Raw genomic sequence first — 19,670 nt, 5'->3', positions numbered from 1 at the left:
CAGAATATGAGGCAACTGAAGGAGATCGTCTAAAAAAAGCCGAAGTACTAGATGAGGAGATAGCCGAATTTTCGAAGGCTATCGACCCTCAAACATTGTCATGGACAGTGATCACGATCGACACGTGGGTGGTACAATCTGATGAGTTATTGGAAGATAAGTTTCAAACCGACATCAAGGTCGTGAGGGAATTGCCTGTGATTTATATCAGAGTCCATGCGGTCCGAGTTCGTTGTCTTGTGGACACGGGAGCCAGCGTGAGCGTCGTTTCTAGAATACTATTACAAGAACTTCAATCCAAAAATGATATCCCGGTTATCCCAATATCAAATGTCAAAGTACGTGGGGTAATTCCTGACAGGACCACGATCTGCAATAGTCAAGCGTATTTGGATCTGGAGATTGGGAAGGATATTATTTCCCACCCGTTCATCGTTTTATCCAAAATTGAATATAATGTTATCATCGGTTCAGATTTCCTAAGGGAATATAAAGCCCATATCAATATGGAAACAAACGAAATTTGTTTAAAGTTGGATTCGGCCCAAACTGAGATAAAGTTAAATGGTTTTGAAGACTTAGAAACCGAGGAAAGGATTTGGATGACGCAGCTCTGTTCAGGAAACACGGAGGGAGAGGAAAACTGGATAGGATTGGACGGAATTTGGCACAACGTTTTTGAGGAATCGGGAATGACAATCGCCGCATTGGAGACAGAAGAGGAACCATCGTTGGATTCAACCATTCAAGGAAAAATTCATGAAGCCAAAATTGGGGAAAATGAGAAGGATCAATTACTCAAAATTTTAGAACATTGCAAAGAAGTTTTCGGTTCACGACCGGGGAAGATCCCAAATTTCCAGTATACCTTGGTAGTAAACAGTTGGGAACCATTTGGGCAACGCCCGTATCCGGTACCAGAAAAGTATCATGACAAAGTCAGTCAAATAATTAGCGAGATGGAGGCTAGTGGTTTGATTATGAAGTCCCCAACGCCTTTTCTGAACCACTCGTAATCGTGGAGAAAGCGAATGGGTCCCTTCGCGTTTGCCTTGACGCGAGGGTCATTAGTAAGCGCTTAGTCCCCGAGTATGATCAAGCCCCCTGTATCAAAGACATCCTGAAAAAATTTCTGCATATGAAATTGTTTTCTGGGGTCGACTTAACTTCCTCTTTTCATCACGTAGAGTTAGACGCGAAGACCAAAATTTTCACTGGGTTTGTGTTTGACCAAACGACGTACGTCTTCAACCGGCTTTCGTTCGGCATTATGAACGCTGGATCCGCTCTTATCCGAGCTCTCGATAGAAACCTTAGTGACGAGGTAAAAGCATTTACGGTAAGGTACATTGATGACATTTTGGTGGCATCTGAGACAGTCGAGGATCATCTCGAGAAGATCAAGAAGCTCTTGCTCGATCTGGATCGAAACAACTTTAAAGTCAACCTTTCAAAGTCACAGTTTTGTCAAAGGAGTATTTTATTTTTGGGACACGTGATTGATGCCGATGGCGTGATCCCAAACCCAGTAAAAATTCAAGCAATCCAAAACTTTCCAAGACCAACTAGGGTCAAGCATGTTCGGCAATTTCTAGGGATCTGTAACTTCTTTTCTGATCATTGTCCTGGGTATACCGAAGTCGTAGCACTCCTCCAAAATTTTCTAAAGAAACATAACCGGTGGAAGTGGAACGAGGAATGCGAAGCTGCTTTCAATAAGACGAAGGAACTCCTCGCCAACAGCGTCAAATTAGGTTACCCAGATTATTCAAAGAAATTCATCGTGCAAACGGACGCATCGAAAATTGGGGTCGGTGCCATGTTGTACCAAGAAGACCCGGAGGCACGACCAAAGATCACATATCTGGCATTTATGAGCCGCAAATTGAGAACTCACGAGCTCAAATACACAGTGACTGAACTCGAGATGTTGGCCATCGTCACAGCCCTAGGTCATTGGCGGAAGTACATCTACGGCTTCCCCATTGTCCTACGGACGGACCATAAGGCGTTAACGTTCATGCTCAAGTCGACAATGACGAGCGAAAGGGTCAATCGTTGGTGTCTTTTCGTCCAGCAGTATGACTTAACAGTAGAACATTGTGCTGGGAAGAACAACATTATCGCAGATGCATTGAGTCGAAACCCGGACCCCAGCGAAACTTCCATTTTCCACATCCAACTAGAAGATGAAGACCAGGCCACGCTAGAGAAGTTGAGGACTATAGGGGAGGAGCAAGAAAGAGATCCGGAAACAGGGAAGTTGATCAAGTTCTTCAAGCGGAAGATACAACCAGGTACCGCCGAGTACTCAGAAATAGAGAAGAAGGCAGAACGATACAATTACTTCAATGAAATTCTACACAAATTTGTCGATGATAACCACACTCGATACAGGATTGTAGTGCCGCCCGTATTACATGAAGACTTAATCTGGTTGGCCCACCGAGCCATTGGTCACGCCGGGATCGACAAGGTTCTATCTACGTTAAAGGAAACCTTCATTTGGCCAAATTTGAGGAAGATTATCCGCCGTGTATTGATGACGTGCGATATATGCCAGCGGGTGAAACACAACACCTTTTTGCTTAAACAACTGCCACGACCTTTGTTGCCGAAGGAGCCCAAAGAGCTCTTCGCGCTAGATTTTTACGGTCCTTTGCCCAAGGCACGACGCGGAATGCAGCATATTTTGGTGTGCATCGATATTTTTTCGAAGTTCATCCAACTTTGCCCTGTACAAAAAGCAAATACCAGAGCTGTCATCAATCAGATAAAGAATAAAATCATTCCGAGGATGGGTAAACCAGAGTGTATTTTAACAGACCACGGTTCCCAATTTACTTCCGGAGCTTTTAAAAGGGATATTGAACGGCTAGGGGTGAAGCATCATTTGAGTTCGATTCGCCACCCCGAATCCAATCCAGCTGAGCGGATCATGCGGGAAATAGGCAAATTCTGCCGAATCTACTGTTCCCGTCAACATTGGCGATGGGTGGACGTCCTTCCTATTATTGAGGAGTGTGTTAACGGGACTGTCCACGAATCAACTGGGATGATCCCAAGCGTAATTCATTTCGATGAAGTTCCCAAGAGACCCTGGGTGAACGTGATCCAATGTCCCCAAGACCCCCGCTTATCCGCGGAACTCTGCATCCAAACGACGGCGGAATACTTGAAGGAACAGGCGGAAACGAGATTACGACGTCTGCGTGGGAAAAGGTACCATCGTCCGCTACGAGTTGGTGAACTCGTCCTTGTTAAACGACCAGCGATCTCCGATCCCGCAAATAAAATCTATCACAAGTTTGCGGAGCTATACATTGGGCCGTATAGGGTCATCGAAAATCTGGATAATAACTCGTACAAGGTCCAGAGTATGGACGGCACAACTGAGACAGTGTACAACGCCGCAAATTTGAAAGTATACCATCCTCCAGGAAGCAGCAGAATCGACGCCAATCAGGTGCATGAGAACGTCGAAGAAGAGGGAGATGACCTGGAGAGAGAGGAAGATGAGGATCCATTGGACGAGGAAGAGGACGTTCAAGAGGATTCAATGGTCCACGTGATGTCAACGGTCGAGCAGGAGAACCAAGATGGCCAGTGTTGTGAAGAATGCCTAGGATTGTATCAGAAGCGTGAAGCCTTGGGACGGATATGTTTCCTTCTCAAAAGAGAAAATGCCTGGCTGAATTTAGAGACTCAAAGATTAAGTACACAAAGAGGAGACGTTCCTTAAAGCAAAATTTTAAACCAAGAAATTCGTAACTCCGTTCCAAATTTCTTGAAACCAATGGAGGGGCAGATGTGACCGTATAGTCACATGAATAATTATTTCGAATTATATATTTAAGAAATTAGTAGGCTTGTAGCTTCCTTTGTGTGGATGCTGGCAGTAGCGTCATATTGCATAACACTTCGCGACATAGGGGCGCCAAGAGCTCCCAGTGAGTGGCTCAGAAAAACTCCCAAACTGCGCGCGTATCATGGAAAAGGGGAAGAAGAATACAATTTTGCTGACTCCATCTTGAAAACAAACGCCAACGCACAGCGATGCCAAAGCGATGGGGCGATTTCAGGGGTATTTTCAGCTCAATAAAGGCTAAACTAACCAGAAAACATACGTCAGAGTAATAAGAGGAATATTGGATGAATGGCAAAATTGAAAATCAAGGTAGAATAATCTCACCTACGAAAATGCACCTCCATAAGATTACGTAACCACCACGGCGTACCCACGCCTACAGTGTCGCCAAATACTATTAGCGAATACTACCCCCACCCCGATTGTATTGGAATTAATTACTACAAATCCACCGATCATCCTGAGTTCCGCATCACATCTGGTATTTCGGAGTAGTTGGCCACACAAGTTGCCGCATCGCTGGGATTCGTAAGCCTTGTGGATCTGGAAAACTGAAATGTGTAGGAGGGAGATGTCTCCCAAGCATTCCCCACCCTAGGGAGCCCTTATAGTTGCCTGCACATATGGGGGTAGACAGCAGTCTTCGAGGAGTCTACGAGGTGACCACACGGCCGATTTTTGGTCTGATTTCCCTCCCTTTGTATGGTAAATTTTCAGTGAGCGGGAGTGTGAAAAGTCGGATTTCAGTGCGAATCTGCAGTAAAAATCTGAACTGTGTAAACATGATGTGCGCATCTATAATTTGATCACGGTGCGACACGAAGGATCGTGAGTGACATAAATTCGCACCGAGAACTGTGAAACAATGAATTGCCGTCTGTCGAACGTGGAACGTTCTTTTTCAATCGGTATCCCGTAGTGGAGGCAGAGAGCCTCCTTATTATAATCTATGTTAGGGACTGTGTAAACGGCAGGCGAGTGAATAGTGATAGTACGAAGAATTAGTGGTTATCACATAAACAAAATTGTATCAACATTTATCGTGCTTCAGAACAGCGTAATCTGAGGAGCGCGCGGAACAAGCATACAAGATAGGGTTGAGAATAAACATAAGTAGCCCACCTTGGGGTAATGCGGGAGGATAAACTGTTCCGGTAATGAAACTGTGAGCTCGGAATTGCATATGTCAGATTAGGATAGACTAGCTGCGTCCTGTGCCAGGGTATCGTATACATTCATAACTTTCATTCTGGTTAGAAGAAAGGAAAATTTGCCTGTAACGTGAGTGGAGGAAGTTTTGTGAAAACAGTGTAAACAGTGTCATTTCAGTGTTCAAACCCCAACGCTATGGATTATTCCAGGAGCATCATGGAACGTCTTGAACCAGCGATCTGCCACTTCAGCAGGATGGGTTAAGACCTCCAAGGGAGCCCTCCCTCGGCGCTCGAACTGAGTACGATGGACAACGGACCAGCATTGTTGAGTACAAATTTATGATCTTACGATATCGATATTCCCTGTAGATAAATCATATCAGAATATAGGAATAGCATGGGATGATTTTATATTGAATAATTAAAGTAGTAAGATTAGAGTGGTCGGTATTTTTTTTATCTTTTAAAGTTGTTTGGGAAGGAAACAGTTTAGGAATAGAGTATGAATTTCCCATCTAGTTATCTTTATTGCATGAGCATGGTTGTTTCCTTGTTTTATGAGTACTGTCAGAGGAGACTGGGGGAAAAGGCTAATTAATTTCGTTGAGGTAATAAAGGAGCCTTCGTTCTTGGAAAGATATATGAAAGAAGTCAGGTTAAGATGACGCAAGAATCTTTGCCATATATCCTGTGAACCAGATAAAGTTGGATAGATGAAGTACTCGATTTATTGTAAAGTAGTTGTATTTTATGCATGATAACTTAAGGCGTTGCTGCATAATATGTGTGTGAAGAGTCATGGCACCGAGGTACAAATGTCCACCCCCAACAACACTAGCTCGGGCCCCTGTTAAAGAAAATTTTTGTGTGATTGCTTAAGTACCTTTTGTTAGTTCATTTTATTTCATTTTAATTAATCAGTTTGGTCGGATAACTTTATGCTGATCTAATGAAGGTAATATAAATTCATGTTAGGTACATAGTCCTTATTATTATTATTATTATTATTATTATTATCATGATTGTGATTATTATGACGATTGTTATTAGTAAATTCTGTGAGTTTATTAAACTCTAGTTTGCTAGCCCGTGGATTGTGGTAGTTTTACTATGAGAGGCACGAGGATGGAACTCCGGACTCCTATAAGAGAGAGAGAGAGTGAGAGAGAGAGAGAGAGAGAGAGTAAAATAATATAACGGCCCAAAAGTTGAGAGATTGGTCCGATGAAGAATACCTGAGCGGGTTAGAGCATAATTCTATGCACCTGTTTGTATTTGTTATTTTTGTTCGCGTGAATAAATTGGCCCACTGAATAGGCTTTGTAAACGCACTAATGTTGGGTTTAAAGAAAAAAGTGTGTGGCCGGTGTGCCGGCGGTTGACAAGGAAATTTATGGCATCCCACCCCGGGAGGGTCGGAGCTCGCTTGTGTCGAACTAGGCCTGCTAAAAGGCAAATGTATGGCCGTCTTTCTCAAGGAAGTGTTGTTCCATCGAACCCTCTTTTGCGCTGCTAGTAAAATGTTTTATGTTAATCGATTACCACATTCTAATAAGGCTAAGAAAGAATGAATGCAGGAACACTTAATTCATACACATGTAAAAGCGATAGATAGGGTCTTGATTTTTCAGGTTCCCCGACTCGAGAGACCTGTTGGTCTCCCGTTCGTACCTCGGACATGACAAAAGGGAGTCAGTCACACAAACGACGGCTAATGGTAAACCAGATGCAGCTACCATGTATGGGAAATGTTATAATATGTGTTTTTCTCTTCCAGGTGTGATAATAGTGTAAATAGGATGTTGTGTTGATGCTAATTGATTTGTTTAATTGAGACTTCGTGAAAAATCCTTTGGTAGTTCGTTTGAGTGGAGGGTTCAGGCCCTATGATGTGTATAGTTAGTCCTCAAATGAGGTGATTAGCAGTAACTAGAATTGTGTGCATTGCATGTTTTTGCGAGAGGTTGTAACGCCGTGAAGTTGTTTAACATTTTATGTTTTTTTTAAATTCTTTAAATATTATATTTCTCGTGTTATGTTCGATGTAGGCGGCCACTCTAATCTTAGAGTAAATTAGTGTAACTTGCTGTGTTGTAAATATGTAATTTGGGAATTAATCCCGGGAATATTTATATCCGTAAGGTCATAGTTTTCTTATAATTTTTTTTGTAAAACGTTTGGTTCATTATAATAGTGTTTACCGTACTCAGCAGATAAAATAATCGTGTCCGTAAATTCGAAACCAAGTTTATCAACCAAGAGTGTAGTAAACGCAACTCAAATTTCTCCGAGTTGTTTGAAGTTATATGTGAACACCCAGGTACTTAATCCGAATAGGTGATTGTTTTGTGTTATAATATTCAACAGCGTAATGTCAATAGACCACATAATGAATCTTATAATGATGTGGATCAAAATTTCACTTGGGAGATAGCCCGGACATGGTTTTCCGGTGCTGGTATTAACATTCGATGGATGTAAGTTAACTTTGATGTCCAAGGTTGTAGATTGTAAATATGTTCAACGGGAGTGAATTAAATATTCAGAAATTTTATTCGTGCCTAATTCTTGCCGATAATTAGCATCCAGAACCTCTTCCGTTCATGTTATGCCTTTAAGTTTGTTGTAAGATATTTTATTTTTAACGCCGCGGACGGTCTGCGACTCTGAGTAGCCGGGGTTCAGATCTTAGGAACGGGAGAGTTAGCAGCGACCTTGCTGCGCCGCAGGGCGTTGACCTCTCATGTGAGTGGATTTCTTATTCAATCCCAATGAGAGGGATTCGTCACAGGCCGAAAAGGTCCCTTGACCATCGCCTTCCGTGGAGCACGGTGCCATGTGTTCATGACCCGACAGAGTCACCTCTTTGTTGGCACATGCTACCGTGAGCTATGGGGGATGGTGGGAAATGTCCCAATACCTTGGTTGAAGCGTTGAGCAAAAGAAGAAATAATTTCATCCGCCACTTATTTCGTCATTCTGTCTGGTGCACCACCACGTTTGAAGGGAAAATTGAAGGTTGCGAGGACCGAAGGAAGACCTAGTATAGACAACATTTATGTATGGCAATTCACACTTTAATATTCATGTAATTCCTTAGCAACTAATTGTAAACCATCGATTTTTTATATGATGAAAACATTTCTTAGTCGACAAAGTAGAGGTCCCCATACTACGGAAAACTTAAAATTAAGCAATTTTACAATTGTGCCGTAAGTTGAAGGGTTAATGGACCGGAAAAGTTTCAAATTGTGGGTATTGGATAGCTGTATCAAACTAAAAAACAAATTTCGTGTATCACTTACACCCTAAATGAAGTTCCGGAAAAGCAGCCTAAAATTGCTTTTCTTACTTACTCGTTTTATTTTTAATCAAATCCTAGCCAAATTAACTTATTTACGTAATTCTTTCTGTAATCTTTTCCTTGGTTCAATATCCTCAGGCGTTTTTTTGATTTTTGAAGCATGTCCACACCGAATGTAGTTATATGGGGTTAAGTGAAACTCTGTAATTACTCACAATTGCGCCCGTAGTGGTGCTTAAGTGAAACAATGAATTGACTCACATTAGCGTTGGTAGTGGTAGAAAACGGCAAACTGCTAATCTAAACGACCGGATAAGGGTGATTAAGAACAGGATTGCAATTTTTAGGAAGAAATAAAGAATATATTCTCAGACGTTATTATATTTTATTTAACTATAATTCTTAGCTCATATCCCTAGGATTTTTTCAACATTGAGTTTCTTGCCTGAAGGGCTAAAGCTGTGGATTTTCTTTCTGGACCTTCATGGTCATAAGGAATGCTGGGCAAATGTTTCATTTGAAATAGTCCTACATAGCAGGCGGCCTGCGAGTGCCATACTTTCTACTTACAGATGTCCCACATGGAATAGTGATGCATGGGTTGCATAGTCACTTGTTTTCAAAGGAGCGGTACAGCGTGCTGCATATCGGATGTGAGACAAATAGCAGTAATTCTTATAACTATACCTCGGATTTTTAGGTGGTAATAGGTTAGAATGCAAAGTAATTTGGTTTGTAGGAAGTGTCATGCAACCCGTTGTACCATAATGTAGGAAGAGTAGAATAAATTCAAGGAGTTCTATGGGCTGTACCCCTAATATCTATGCAAATCTCATAGCATAACCGTTGTACAGTGTAGGGTATACTTGTTACTTGCTTAAGTAAGTTTGGATTCTAACCTATCAGTACCTAATAATCTGGACTCTATTTATAACGTATTAATTTATACACGGGTCGACATTCCTCTGTGTAAAAGAGTTGTTTGTGTGAAAAAAGCTACTACATAAATCAAAGAAAGCAAAATTGGTAAAGATGTTAGACAAGGTTGTTGTTTAATATATACTTTGACCAAATAATTCGAAGTTGTTTTCAAGGTAAGAAAATGTGTTAATATGGGAGGAAAGAAAATTGAATGCATCAGATTTGCTGACTACATGGTGATTTCAGCAGAAACTGAGAAAATGATGAATATCCTGCTGGAAAAATTGAGCAGATCGTTTGAAAACTTTGGTATGAACATTAACAGAAAGAAGGATAAGGCAGTGATCATGAGTAAGAATAAGGATGTAGCAGCAAATACAGTTCTCTCTGGTGAACAAATAGAACACGTATTTTCACTCAAATATTCAGGAATCACAGTCGTATGTGATCTATATTATTTGGATGAGATGAAGAGCAGGAGAGTTTTGTATGAGACTTAGATTTTGGGAATGGAGGAAGAAATAAGATTGAAATCTTGCGAAATGTGGGCATGGAGAAAAATTGAGTTCAACTGGCAAGACAAATAAAGGAATGAAGTAGTACTGGAAAGAGTAGATGAGCAAAGGACGATAATACTGGTAACTAATCAAAACGGAAAGAATAATTAATTAGGTCACTCTTTACGAAGATAATGTTTTTAACACAGCTATTGGAAGGCGCTATTGCAGGGAGAAGGTTGAAAGGAGGAAAGAGGTATCAGATGATGTACAGTGTGAAAATTAATGGAAGATACTGGAAGACTAAAAGGATGGCGGGAGACAGATCAGCTTGGAAAATGCATGCGAAAACATGCTGACAAACACAGAACTGAAGTTACGATGATTACGATGGCCTACAACGTATTAAAATATTACAATAGATATGAATTTAACATTTAACATGCTTTTAAAATCTTGTATATTTTCTCTTCTTATTCTTAAGTCTTCCTTGAAATGGAGAACTCTTAGAGGAAAACGATCAAGAAGAAAAAGAATTTGAGGAAGAAGAATTTTAAGACCCTCCTATATCTTTATCTCTTCTTGTTCTTCAATCTTCCTTCAAAAGAAAAGGAAGAGAAAGGATAATTTCAGGGCCATCCTGTATCTTTTCTCTCCTTGTTCCAAACAGGGGCCTTGTGGGAGGATGGGAAGATCGGAAGGGATATACAAGGAGGAGGGAAGGAAGCGCCCTTGGCCTTAAGTGAGTTACTATTCCGCCATTTGCCTGGAGAAGAAGTGGGAAACCACGGAAAACCACTTCAAGGACGGATGAGATGGGAATGAAAACCCCTTCTACTCAGTTGACCTCCCGACGCTGAGTGGTCCTCGTTCCAGCCCTCGTATCATTTTTCAAGTTTCGTACCAGAGCTGGAAATCGAACCCAGGCATCCGGGGGTGGCAGATAATCACAGTAGACACTTCACCACCGAGGTGGACGTCTTATAACTTTTGATCAACAATGTGAGGCACGCATATGACATTGTCATCTTGGCTGACAGCACTGAATGTATCGTAGACAGAATCGTAGCCGAAGGTAATAAAATTGGGTTCAAAATTAACACCGACAAGACAAAAGTGATGAGCATTACCAGACCTGGTAACACGCACGTTCTTAGGAACATTTATACCGGGCGAGTTCGCCGTGCGGTTAGGAGCGCTCGGCTGTGAGCTCGCATCTGGGTTCGAACCCCACTGTCAACAGCCCTGCAGATGGTTTTCCGTGGTTTCCCATTGTCGCTCCGGGCAAATGCTGGTGCTGTACCTTAATTAAGGCCACGGCCGCATTCTTGCCATTCCTAGGCCTTTCCTGTCCCATCGTCGCCATAAGCTCTATCTGTGTCGGTGTGACGTAAAACAAATAGCAAAAAACCAACAAACACATTTATAGGGAAGAAGTCTAAGTACCTTGGCAGCTGGATTACTGAGGACTTAGGCCCGGATTTAGAGATCCGTGTACTAATAGAAAAGGCTCGTACTAGCTTTCTGAAAATGAGCAATACACTGAGTGAGAGAAGCCTGAGCTCGGACATACGTCAGAACATCGTCAGATGCTATGTACATTCATGCTTATAAAAAGCAGAACACCTTGAAAGAATAGACGTAGGGCGTTCATATTCACAGGGAATGTTCATTATTATGTTCTGCAGAAACGATTATAGTTACCTAGGTTCAGCATGTGTCCTGTTGCCTAGTAGGCACTGGGTTCTCCATGGGCGGCATCGACGCGTATAAGGCGCGAATTTCTTCCTGGGGTATAGTCATCCATGTTGCCTTCAACTGGTTCCACAGTCATCGTTTCACCGTATCGATTGGTGAAACGTCCGGTGAATTTGCGGGCCAGGGCAACAGTCTGACATCCTGTGACAACAAGGCACGTGTTCATGCAACAACGTGTGGTCGCGCATTGTCCTGCTGTGATATGGCGTCTGGGGTGTCGTGCAGAAAGGGCATGGCGACGGGTCGCAGGATATCATTCGCGTAGGTCAAACTGGCCAGAGTGCTCTGAACACGAACCAGCTGTGATGTGTGGTTGTACCCAAAAGCACCCCACACCGTAAGGCTTTGAAGTGGCGCTGTATGTTTTGTGCGAATGAGGTCAATGTGATGCTTCTCCCTTTGTCTGCGGCGAACCAAAATGCGGCCATCATATTCAAACAAACAGAATCTGAATTCGTCCGAAAACAATATCTGCTGCCATTCCTGTCCCCAGTGACGTCGTTCCACACACCATTGCAGTCTAACATGTTTATGTACATTAGTCCAAGGTAGGCGGAGAAGTGGACGACGCGCTGCTAACCCAGACCGTAATAAACGGCGACGTACTGTCACTCCTGATAGTGTACGATGTGTTACACTGTTCCACAGTTACGCCAGAGCCGAGGAGGACGCAGATCAGTCCTGCAATGCCACTCAGATGAGGTGTCGATTTCTTGAGGGGGTGGTCTGTGTGGTGCGACCAGACCCATCTCGTCGTGTTTTACGGTTTTCTGTAAACCATTCTGTACCACCGGTTGCACTGCCGACACACTTCGTCCCACACGAGCAGCAATTTCCCGGATGGGTGCATCACGTTCTCTCATGCCAGTAATGCGCCCTCATTCAAACTCACTCATCTGAAGGTACGATTGTCGCATACGTCTGCGAGGCATTCTGCACGTGTGCTCAAGTCACACTGTTCCTTCGGTTTATAGCGACAACGAGCTACCAGTCGATGGTGGTGCGCCGAGTTATCGACATGGACCTTGAACCTGAGGGTCGACATGGCTCAAATCCTAATCATTTCTTCAGAACATACTAATGCACATGATGTGTGAATATGAAGTTCCTATCTCTAGTTTTTCGAGTAGGGCTCTGTACGGCCCTGGAAGGTGGACTCTGAAATGTAACATCATTAAGAGAATAAATGCCTTCGGGATGTGGTTGTTCCGACGGACGTTACGGATCTGGTGGACTGACTACGTCTCCAATGCTATCGTATTCAGACGCACAAGGAGGGAACGAATGACGGCGTATTGGGCATATTATGAGAAATGAAAAGCATAAGTAATAAAATTGATAATGCGGGGAAAAGTTGATGGACGTTGGGGTCGTGGTCGAAGAAACACTCCTACAGGGTTGGACAGAACTAGATTGTAGTAAGCTGATGAGGGCAGACTTCGCTGTGATTGTGTTCAAGCTTCAATAATGGAGAAGGCGCTAGAAGACGAAGAAAACTCTTGTAAAAATAAACAGAATTTATTACCAATAACTGTTTTTAAAACCATTACATAGTAATTACAACAAATTAAGGATTTTTATCCACTTCTGACACATTTGAATATGCACGATTCAATACATCGACGCAAAATCTTCTGCACCAATCTTGTACTCATTCAGTCTTTGCATACATACTTTATATATTCCATGATATCACCTTGGTAGAGATTCTTTTTCTTACACAGTCCCTCTATCTATATGCACATTAATTCTTTGAAATATCGCAAGTGTCTTAGGCCAGGATATCAAACCTTGCTGAACTTCATTTCCTCGTGAGATTCGCTCCCTTCCATGTTCCAAAAAGATAGAAAATTACTCGATGCTTTAACATTTTAGTTGCTGAGAGAGGCTTGGAATTATCGTGTGGGACGACGAAGCATCTTCGAAGCTGTTTCATTTGGTGCAAAGTCTGTATATCCAGAACTTTACAGAGAGAGGACTGGGATTACTTTGCAGGGACATGATGCCTGTTCGGAGATCGTCCATTTGGTACCAGGTGAGGATTACCTGGTGTAATACAACAGCTTAGAAGTGTCTTGATATTTTAGTGCAAAAACACTAGGTATCAAATCAGGATTGCCCAATACTTTATAAAGACCAAGATAGACCGGATATGATTGCACAGGAGCCCAACGGCTTGTTCGTAGCATTTGCCCTTCGGAGACAGATATCTAAACACATGTCAGTTTTCTCAACTGGCCCTTCCATCTGCCACCGTAGCGCTACGGATAGCACTATTAGCTGCCATCCTCGGATATCCGGGTTCGATTCCCGCTACTGTCAGAAATTTAAGACTGGCTGGAGGGCTGCCATGTGGTTAACGTGGTACATGCCGCTCACCTCCTTTGAGGGTATGCGTGAAAAGAGCTGCACCACCTCGGGATGAGGACAAGAGTTTAATCCGGCTTCTTGTCTAAATAGTTAGCGTGCTGAAGTCCCTGGTTCGATTCCCGGTCGGCTCACGGATTTGTACCTTCATCGGCTAATTCCGATGGCTCGGGGCTAGGTGTGTTACTTATCACAGGTAGAGCTCCATTCTTATAAGATCTCCTATATGGCTTTAACTCGAAAGAATTGCAAAAGACCTCTTCGGAGGCCAAACGCAAAAAAAAAAAGGGCCCTTCCGTTGACATTTTTATGGGGGAGAGTAGGACATTTATTTGAGGCGGTCTGGTACCTGTGAGAGCAAGTAATTGTACAGATCCTTATAGTCAATTATTGTGATAAAGGGAAACGTTTCTACCTTACTTATTGAACAAGCCTCGTATCAGGTAGTAGATAATATTAGCTCTCACAATCGGAGTCACCAAATTTCTCTTTTTTTTTTTCGTTGTTAAGTTCAATAAACAAACAACCAGGTTATAAAAAAAGCTAATCTACTCGAAGTTGACGGAAAGAGCCTTCAATTCCGAACAGGTCCCCCTTTGTCTTCGGTTTTCCAGGCCTCCTCGACTCGTCCACTCCATACTTGTCGTCGTCAAGGAAGTAATCTCGGTAACTCTCCAGCTTCTTCTTCAAAGACCCTGCGAGGAAGAAGAACAAGAGAATATAGGGTCTAAAATAAGAGAATTATCTGCATAGGTTCATAAATAAATAAATAAATAAATAAATAAATAAATAAATAAATAAATAAATTGACAACAGAAATGATGAAATCAGACGTATAAAGTCAGGTGATGCAAGGAATATTACGTTAAGAAGTGAAGTTTGTTATTTATAATTTATACAGATAGATCTGATAGCGGTGATTGAATGGGAAAGGGCTAGGAGTTGGAAGGAAGCGGCCGCGGCCTTAATCAAAGTACAACACCAGCATTTTCCTGGTGTGAAAATGGGAAACTATGGAAAACCATCTTCAGTGCTGAAGACAGTGGGGATTCGAACCCACTATGTCCTGACTGCAAGCTGATAACTATGTGACAAAAAGACCACGCGACCACTTGTTCGGTGAGAAATTAAGTTTAAAGGCAGTTAGATGAAGGTTGTGGTAATAAAATAAGGAATTATGGAAGTAGTAATGATTACATTGGACCATATGCACGCCAGCGCAAGGAAGAAAGGACTGTCTTAATAAAATACATTCATTAATCGCAAATACATACAGTCGAAATTGGATATCTCGAATTGCTTGTTAGTTACCGAAAAATATGCGTACTATTTCGGCTACACAGCTAAAATTCCTCTTCAGGTAAGCAACTCAATGTTGAGAACATCCTAGGGATATGAGCTACGAATTTTAGGTAAAAAATATACTATAATAAAGTATGAGAATATATTCTTTATTTATTCCTAAAAATTACAATCCTTTTGTCCGGGTCCATTGATAACTGGTTAGCGTGATGGCCTTTGGTCACAGGGGTCCCGGGTTCTATTCCCGGCAGGGTCGGGAATTTTAACCAACATTGGATAATTTCGCTGGCACGGGGGCTGGGTGTATGTGTTGTCTTCATCACCATTTCATCCTCATCACGACGGGCAGGTCGCCTACGGGAGTCAAATCGAAAGACCTGCATCTGGCGAGCCGAACATGTCCTTGGATACTTCCGGCACTAAAAGCCATACGCCATTTAATTTCATTTGATTTATATCGTTTTTCTTAATCATCGTTATCCGGTCGATTAGATTAGCAGTTTCCCTTTTTCTACCACTATGAGCGCTAATGTGAGTCATGCATTATTTCACTTAAGCACCACTACGAGCGCTAATGTGAGTTAATACAGAGTTTCACTTAAGCCCTTGAAACTACAATCGGTGTGGACATTTTTCAACAAATGAAAAATTCTGAGGTTGTTGAACCAAGGAACTCATTATAGAAAGAATTATATGAATTTTATATAATAAGGATTATAGCCTTTTTTCTGAGTACTGCGTTTCGGCCGAAAGTGATTTAAAAAAATTCCTTTTCGTTTGATAGAGCTCTCCAAGACTCACAATTTGAAACCCTTCTGTGCCCTTCAGCCCTTCAGATTTCGGCACAAAAGGAAGTTGCTTAATTTTACGTTTTTAGTGGTATGGGGACCCCTAAGAAATATTTTCAGCATTAAAACATCAGCTGTTCTTTTTATTTACAGGACTTCCTTACTTTTGTTTTACATTTATAGTTTTTCATATTAGATGTATTAAAAGTCAATGTTTTGAAAACCAGTTTTCAGTATACATTTCTTCTCCATGGCGTTGACCTTCCTATTCTGAGTAGGGTCTGAGTGATACAGCACTTGCTGGGGTTACAAAGTTGCCTAAAGCAGGGCGACCAATGCCACGTTTCGAGAAACACCCTCTATCCGTTTTCCCGTGCTGCTGTAAGAGACAGACAAACGGAGAAAAGTACCGGTAAAGGAAATTAAGTCATCTCCGTACAGGCTATGGCGGCTCTTAGAAATGGGATCAACCCACTTCAAAAACACAGGGACAGAAGGCCCATACTACGCGGCCATAAGGGAAAGCAAAGAACCTCAAGGAGATGCGCTCCTTCAGAATTTAAAATCTCGTTTTCTTTTAAATGTCGATCTCCTGACATTCCCAGGCTTGCTATGACGCAGGATTTCATCCCAGACTACACGTCCCTATTCGAAAGTTATTGTATTTCGAACTCTGTAGGAGCTACTTCAGTTTCACTGCAATCTTTTCAGTCAACCGGTGTAATTAATACATCTTAGAATGTCTGGTCTCTATACTCACTTCTCAGGGTATCCATACTTTCGTTATCACCCCCATACTCCTTGGGAAGTACTCCTTTCATACCATGCTTGTACATTGATTCCAAGTTCGGGTGAACGTGGAGCTGTAAAAGAAATCAAAGCCAGCATTTATTTAGAAAGTAAGACAGTAAATTATTATTATTATTATTATTATTATTATTATTATTATTATTATTATTATTATTATTATTATTATTATTATTATTATTATTATACAATGGCAAGAGGTTCCTTGGAATGAGGAGGTAAAGGCTAAGTTAGGAATGAACTCGATGAATGAAGCTGTATGCACAAACCGACTTCGGTGGAGGATAAGTTAGCTAGGAGAATATTGGCCTCTGTTATAGGGCGCAAGAGAAGTGGAGGGAGACCAAGACGACAGTTGCTAGACTCGATTTCTGATGATTTAAGAGATATAGAACTAATCGTGGCCACACAACTAGTTACAAGTAGAGAATTGTGGCGACGTTTAGTAAATTCACAGAGGCTTACAGACAGAACACTGAAAGGCATAACAGTCTATAATGAGCATGTACATTCATGCCTTATTATTATTATTATTATTATTATTATTATTATTATTATTATTATTATTATTATTATTAGTATTACACCAGCCAACATGATTTTACGGTAAAATAGAAAATATGTAATTCTTATGGAAATCGCTACCCTGATTCCGAAAATGATGCTATTTTCTTCCTATCACGTCCAGTTTTGACGCATTTCGTCGTTTTATTATCTGCATAAATTCGTAAGATGTAATGTTGAGAGATGTTCTCGCGCAACATTTTTTAGAACAAAATTATGTGATTTGATTTGTTATTGTTTGCATTTTATTATAGGTTTATTGCTGTCTAAATTTTCATTTTTTAGTTGGGGGTTTCCTGATAAATTCGTAACAAACTCCCCCAGATACGCAATAGACTGAGAGGTATGTAGGGCTGAAGATAAGACAGTTGAGCGTTTGTCTTTCATCGTAGACCACTTGAATAAACAGACGTGTTAAAAGCTCTAGCCCTTATGCAATGTTTATGATGGACTGATATAGCAATTTCCTTTCAAAGATAACAGTGTTGCTTGAGAAGGGCTCCCAGAAGTATCGGTACGTGTTTAGTGCGTCTTTTAAAGTTCACATTCATTTAATTGTAGGCCTATCGTGTGCGTGAGATTTAATGTAATTTATTTTCAAATTGATCACTAATACGTGAAGTGTTTTAACACCATCATGGCTAGTGTTTCAGGGGTGCACAGAAGACAGTGTAAACAAAGTCCTCAAAAGTTTTGTTACATTTGTGGAGTTTATGTGTTCGATTCCAAGGTGCGTCATATAGACTCGTTTGTAAAGAAACGTTATTTTTCTTACTTCAAATTGAAAGTTGAGGATCAAGACAAATCTTTCGCACCTCATATTGCATGCAATACCTGTGTCGAGGGACTACTTTACTGGTATTAGAGCAAACGGAACTCAATGCCGTTTGCTATACCCATGCAATGGCGAGAGCAAAGGAACCATCATAAAGACTGCTATTTTTGTGTGACCCATGTTCTCGGTTACAATAAGAAAAGTAAAAACAAAATTAAATATCCGAATCTCAAGTCAGCTCTTCGACCAGTTCCTCATGGACCTGACTTACCTGTACCTACTCCACCTACTCACTTGAGTGAGGAAAGTAGCAGTTCATTGCAATCTGACAATGAAGAAATAGATTTCGAGCCACATCAATATGACACACCTTCAGACAAATTCGCGCAATCCGAATTGAATAATCTGATAAGGGACTTAGAGCTAACCGGAGAAAAAAGTGAATTACTTGGTTCAAGATTGCGCGAAAATAATATGTTGGCACACGGTGTTACATTTTCCTGGTACCGAGATCGTGACAAAGAAGTCCGGAAGTATTATACTCAAGAAGATGAACTTGCATTTTGTAAGGATGTTTCAAACCTTCTACGTCAATTGGGAGAGAACGAGTATGATCCTAGTAACTGGCGTGTTTTATTGACTCTTCCAAAGGAAGTTTAAAGGCTGTTTTGCTTCATAATACATATGTTCTGGCATCCGTACCACTTGCACACTCCAAAAAACTGTCTGAAACATACGAGACCTTAAAGTTGGTGCTTGAAACAATTAAACATGACGAGCATGGGTGGCAAATTTGCGGTGATTTGAAGATCATTGGATTGTTGCTGGGACAACAAAAAGGCTATACAAAATTTCCCTCTTTCCTAAGCGTGTGGGATAGCAGGGCACGGGATAAACATTGCGATACAGTGAATTGGCCAGAAAGGAAACAACTACAACCAGAATCCAAATATGTCTTGAATGTAAGTCTTATTGACCGTGAAAAATTTCTACTTCCACCTTTGCACATCAAATTAGGATTGATGAAACAGCATGTCAAGACATCAGATAAGTAGCCTATGCTTCAAGTATTTATCCACTAAATTTTCCTCAGTATCAGATGCAAAAATCAAAGAAGGCCTATTTGATGGACCATAGATTCGTAAACTGAGGAAGGATAAAAATTTTACAGACACGATGACCAAAATTGAGAAAGAGGCATGGAACGCATTGAAAGATATAGTGACTAAATTTTTTTTTTTTTTTGCTAGTTGCTTTACGTCGCACCGACACAGATAGGTCTTATGGCGACGATGGGATAGGGAAGGCCTAGGAGTTGGAAGGAAGCGGCCATGGCCTTAATTAAGGTACAGCCCCAGCATTTGCCTGGTGTGAAAATGGGAAACCACGGAAAACCATTTTCAGGGCTGCCGATAGTGGGATTCGAACCTACTATCTCCCGGATGCAAGCTCACAGCCGCGCGCCTCTACGCGCACGGCCAACTCGCCCGGTGTGACTAAATTCCTTGGCAACATTGAGGACTCTCAATACAAAGAAATTGTGAGAAAAATGTTGGTAAAATTTA

General features: G+C 41.4%; 1 protein-coding gene across 1 annotated transcript in view; it reads right to left on the bottom strand.

Moving 5' to 3' along the window:
• Positions 1-13,019: 13,019 nt before the first annotated feature.
• LOC136886725 (retinol-binding protein pinta) overlaps positions 13,020-19,670 on the bottom strand; it is a 41,206-nt gene continuing 34,555 nt past the window's right edge. Inside the window, exons 5-6 of the mRNA XM_067159529.2 lie at positions 16,720-16,822; positions 13,020-14,564 (exon numbers count right to left, since the gene is read on the bottom strand). Of these exons, the coding sequence (XP_067015630.2) occupies positions 14,413-14,564; positions 16,720-16,822 (255 nt within the window). The 3' untranslated portion in view covers positions 13,020-14,412. The remainder of the gene's footprint in view (positions 14,565-16,719; positions 16,823-19,670) is intronic.

This window comes from Anabrus simplex, chromosome X (assembly GCF_040414725.1).
Source record: "Anabrus simplex isolate iqAnaSimp1 chromosome X, ASM4041472v1, whole genome shotgun sequence".
Taxonomy (NCBI): Eukaryota; Metazoa; Arthropoda; class Insecta; order Orthoptera; family Tettigoniidae; genus Anabrus; species Anabrus simplex.
This window is presented reverse-complemented; position numbering and strand designations above follow the sequence as displayed.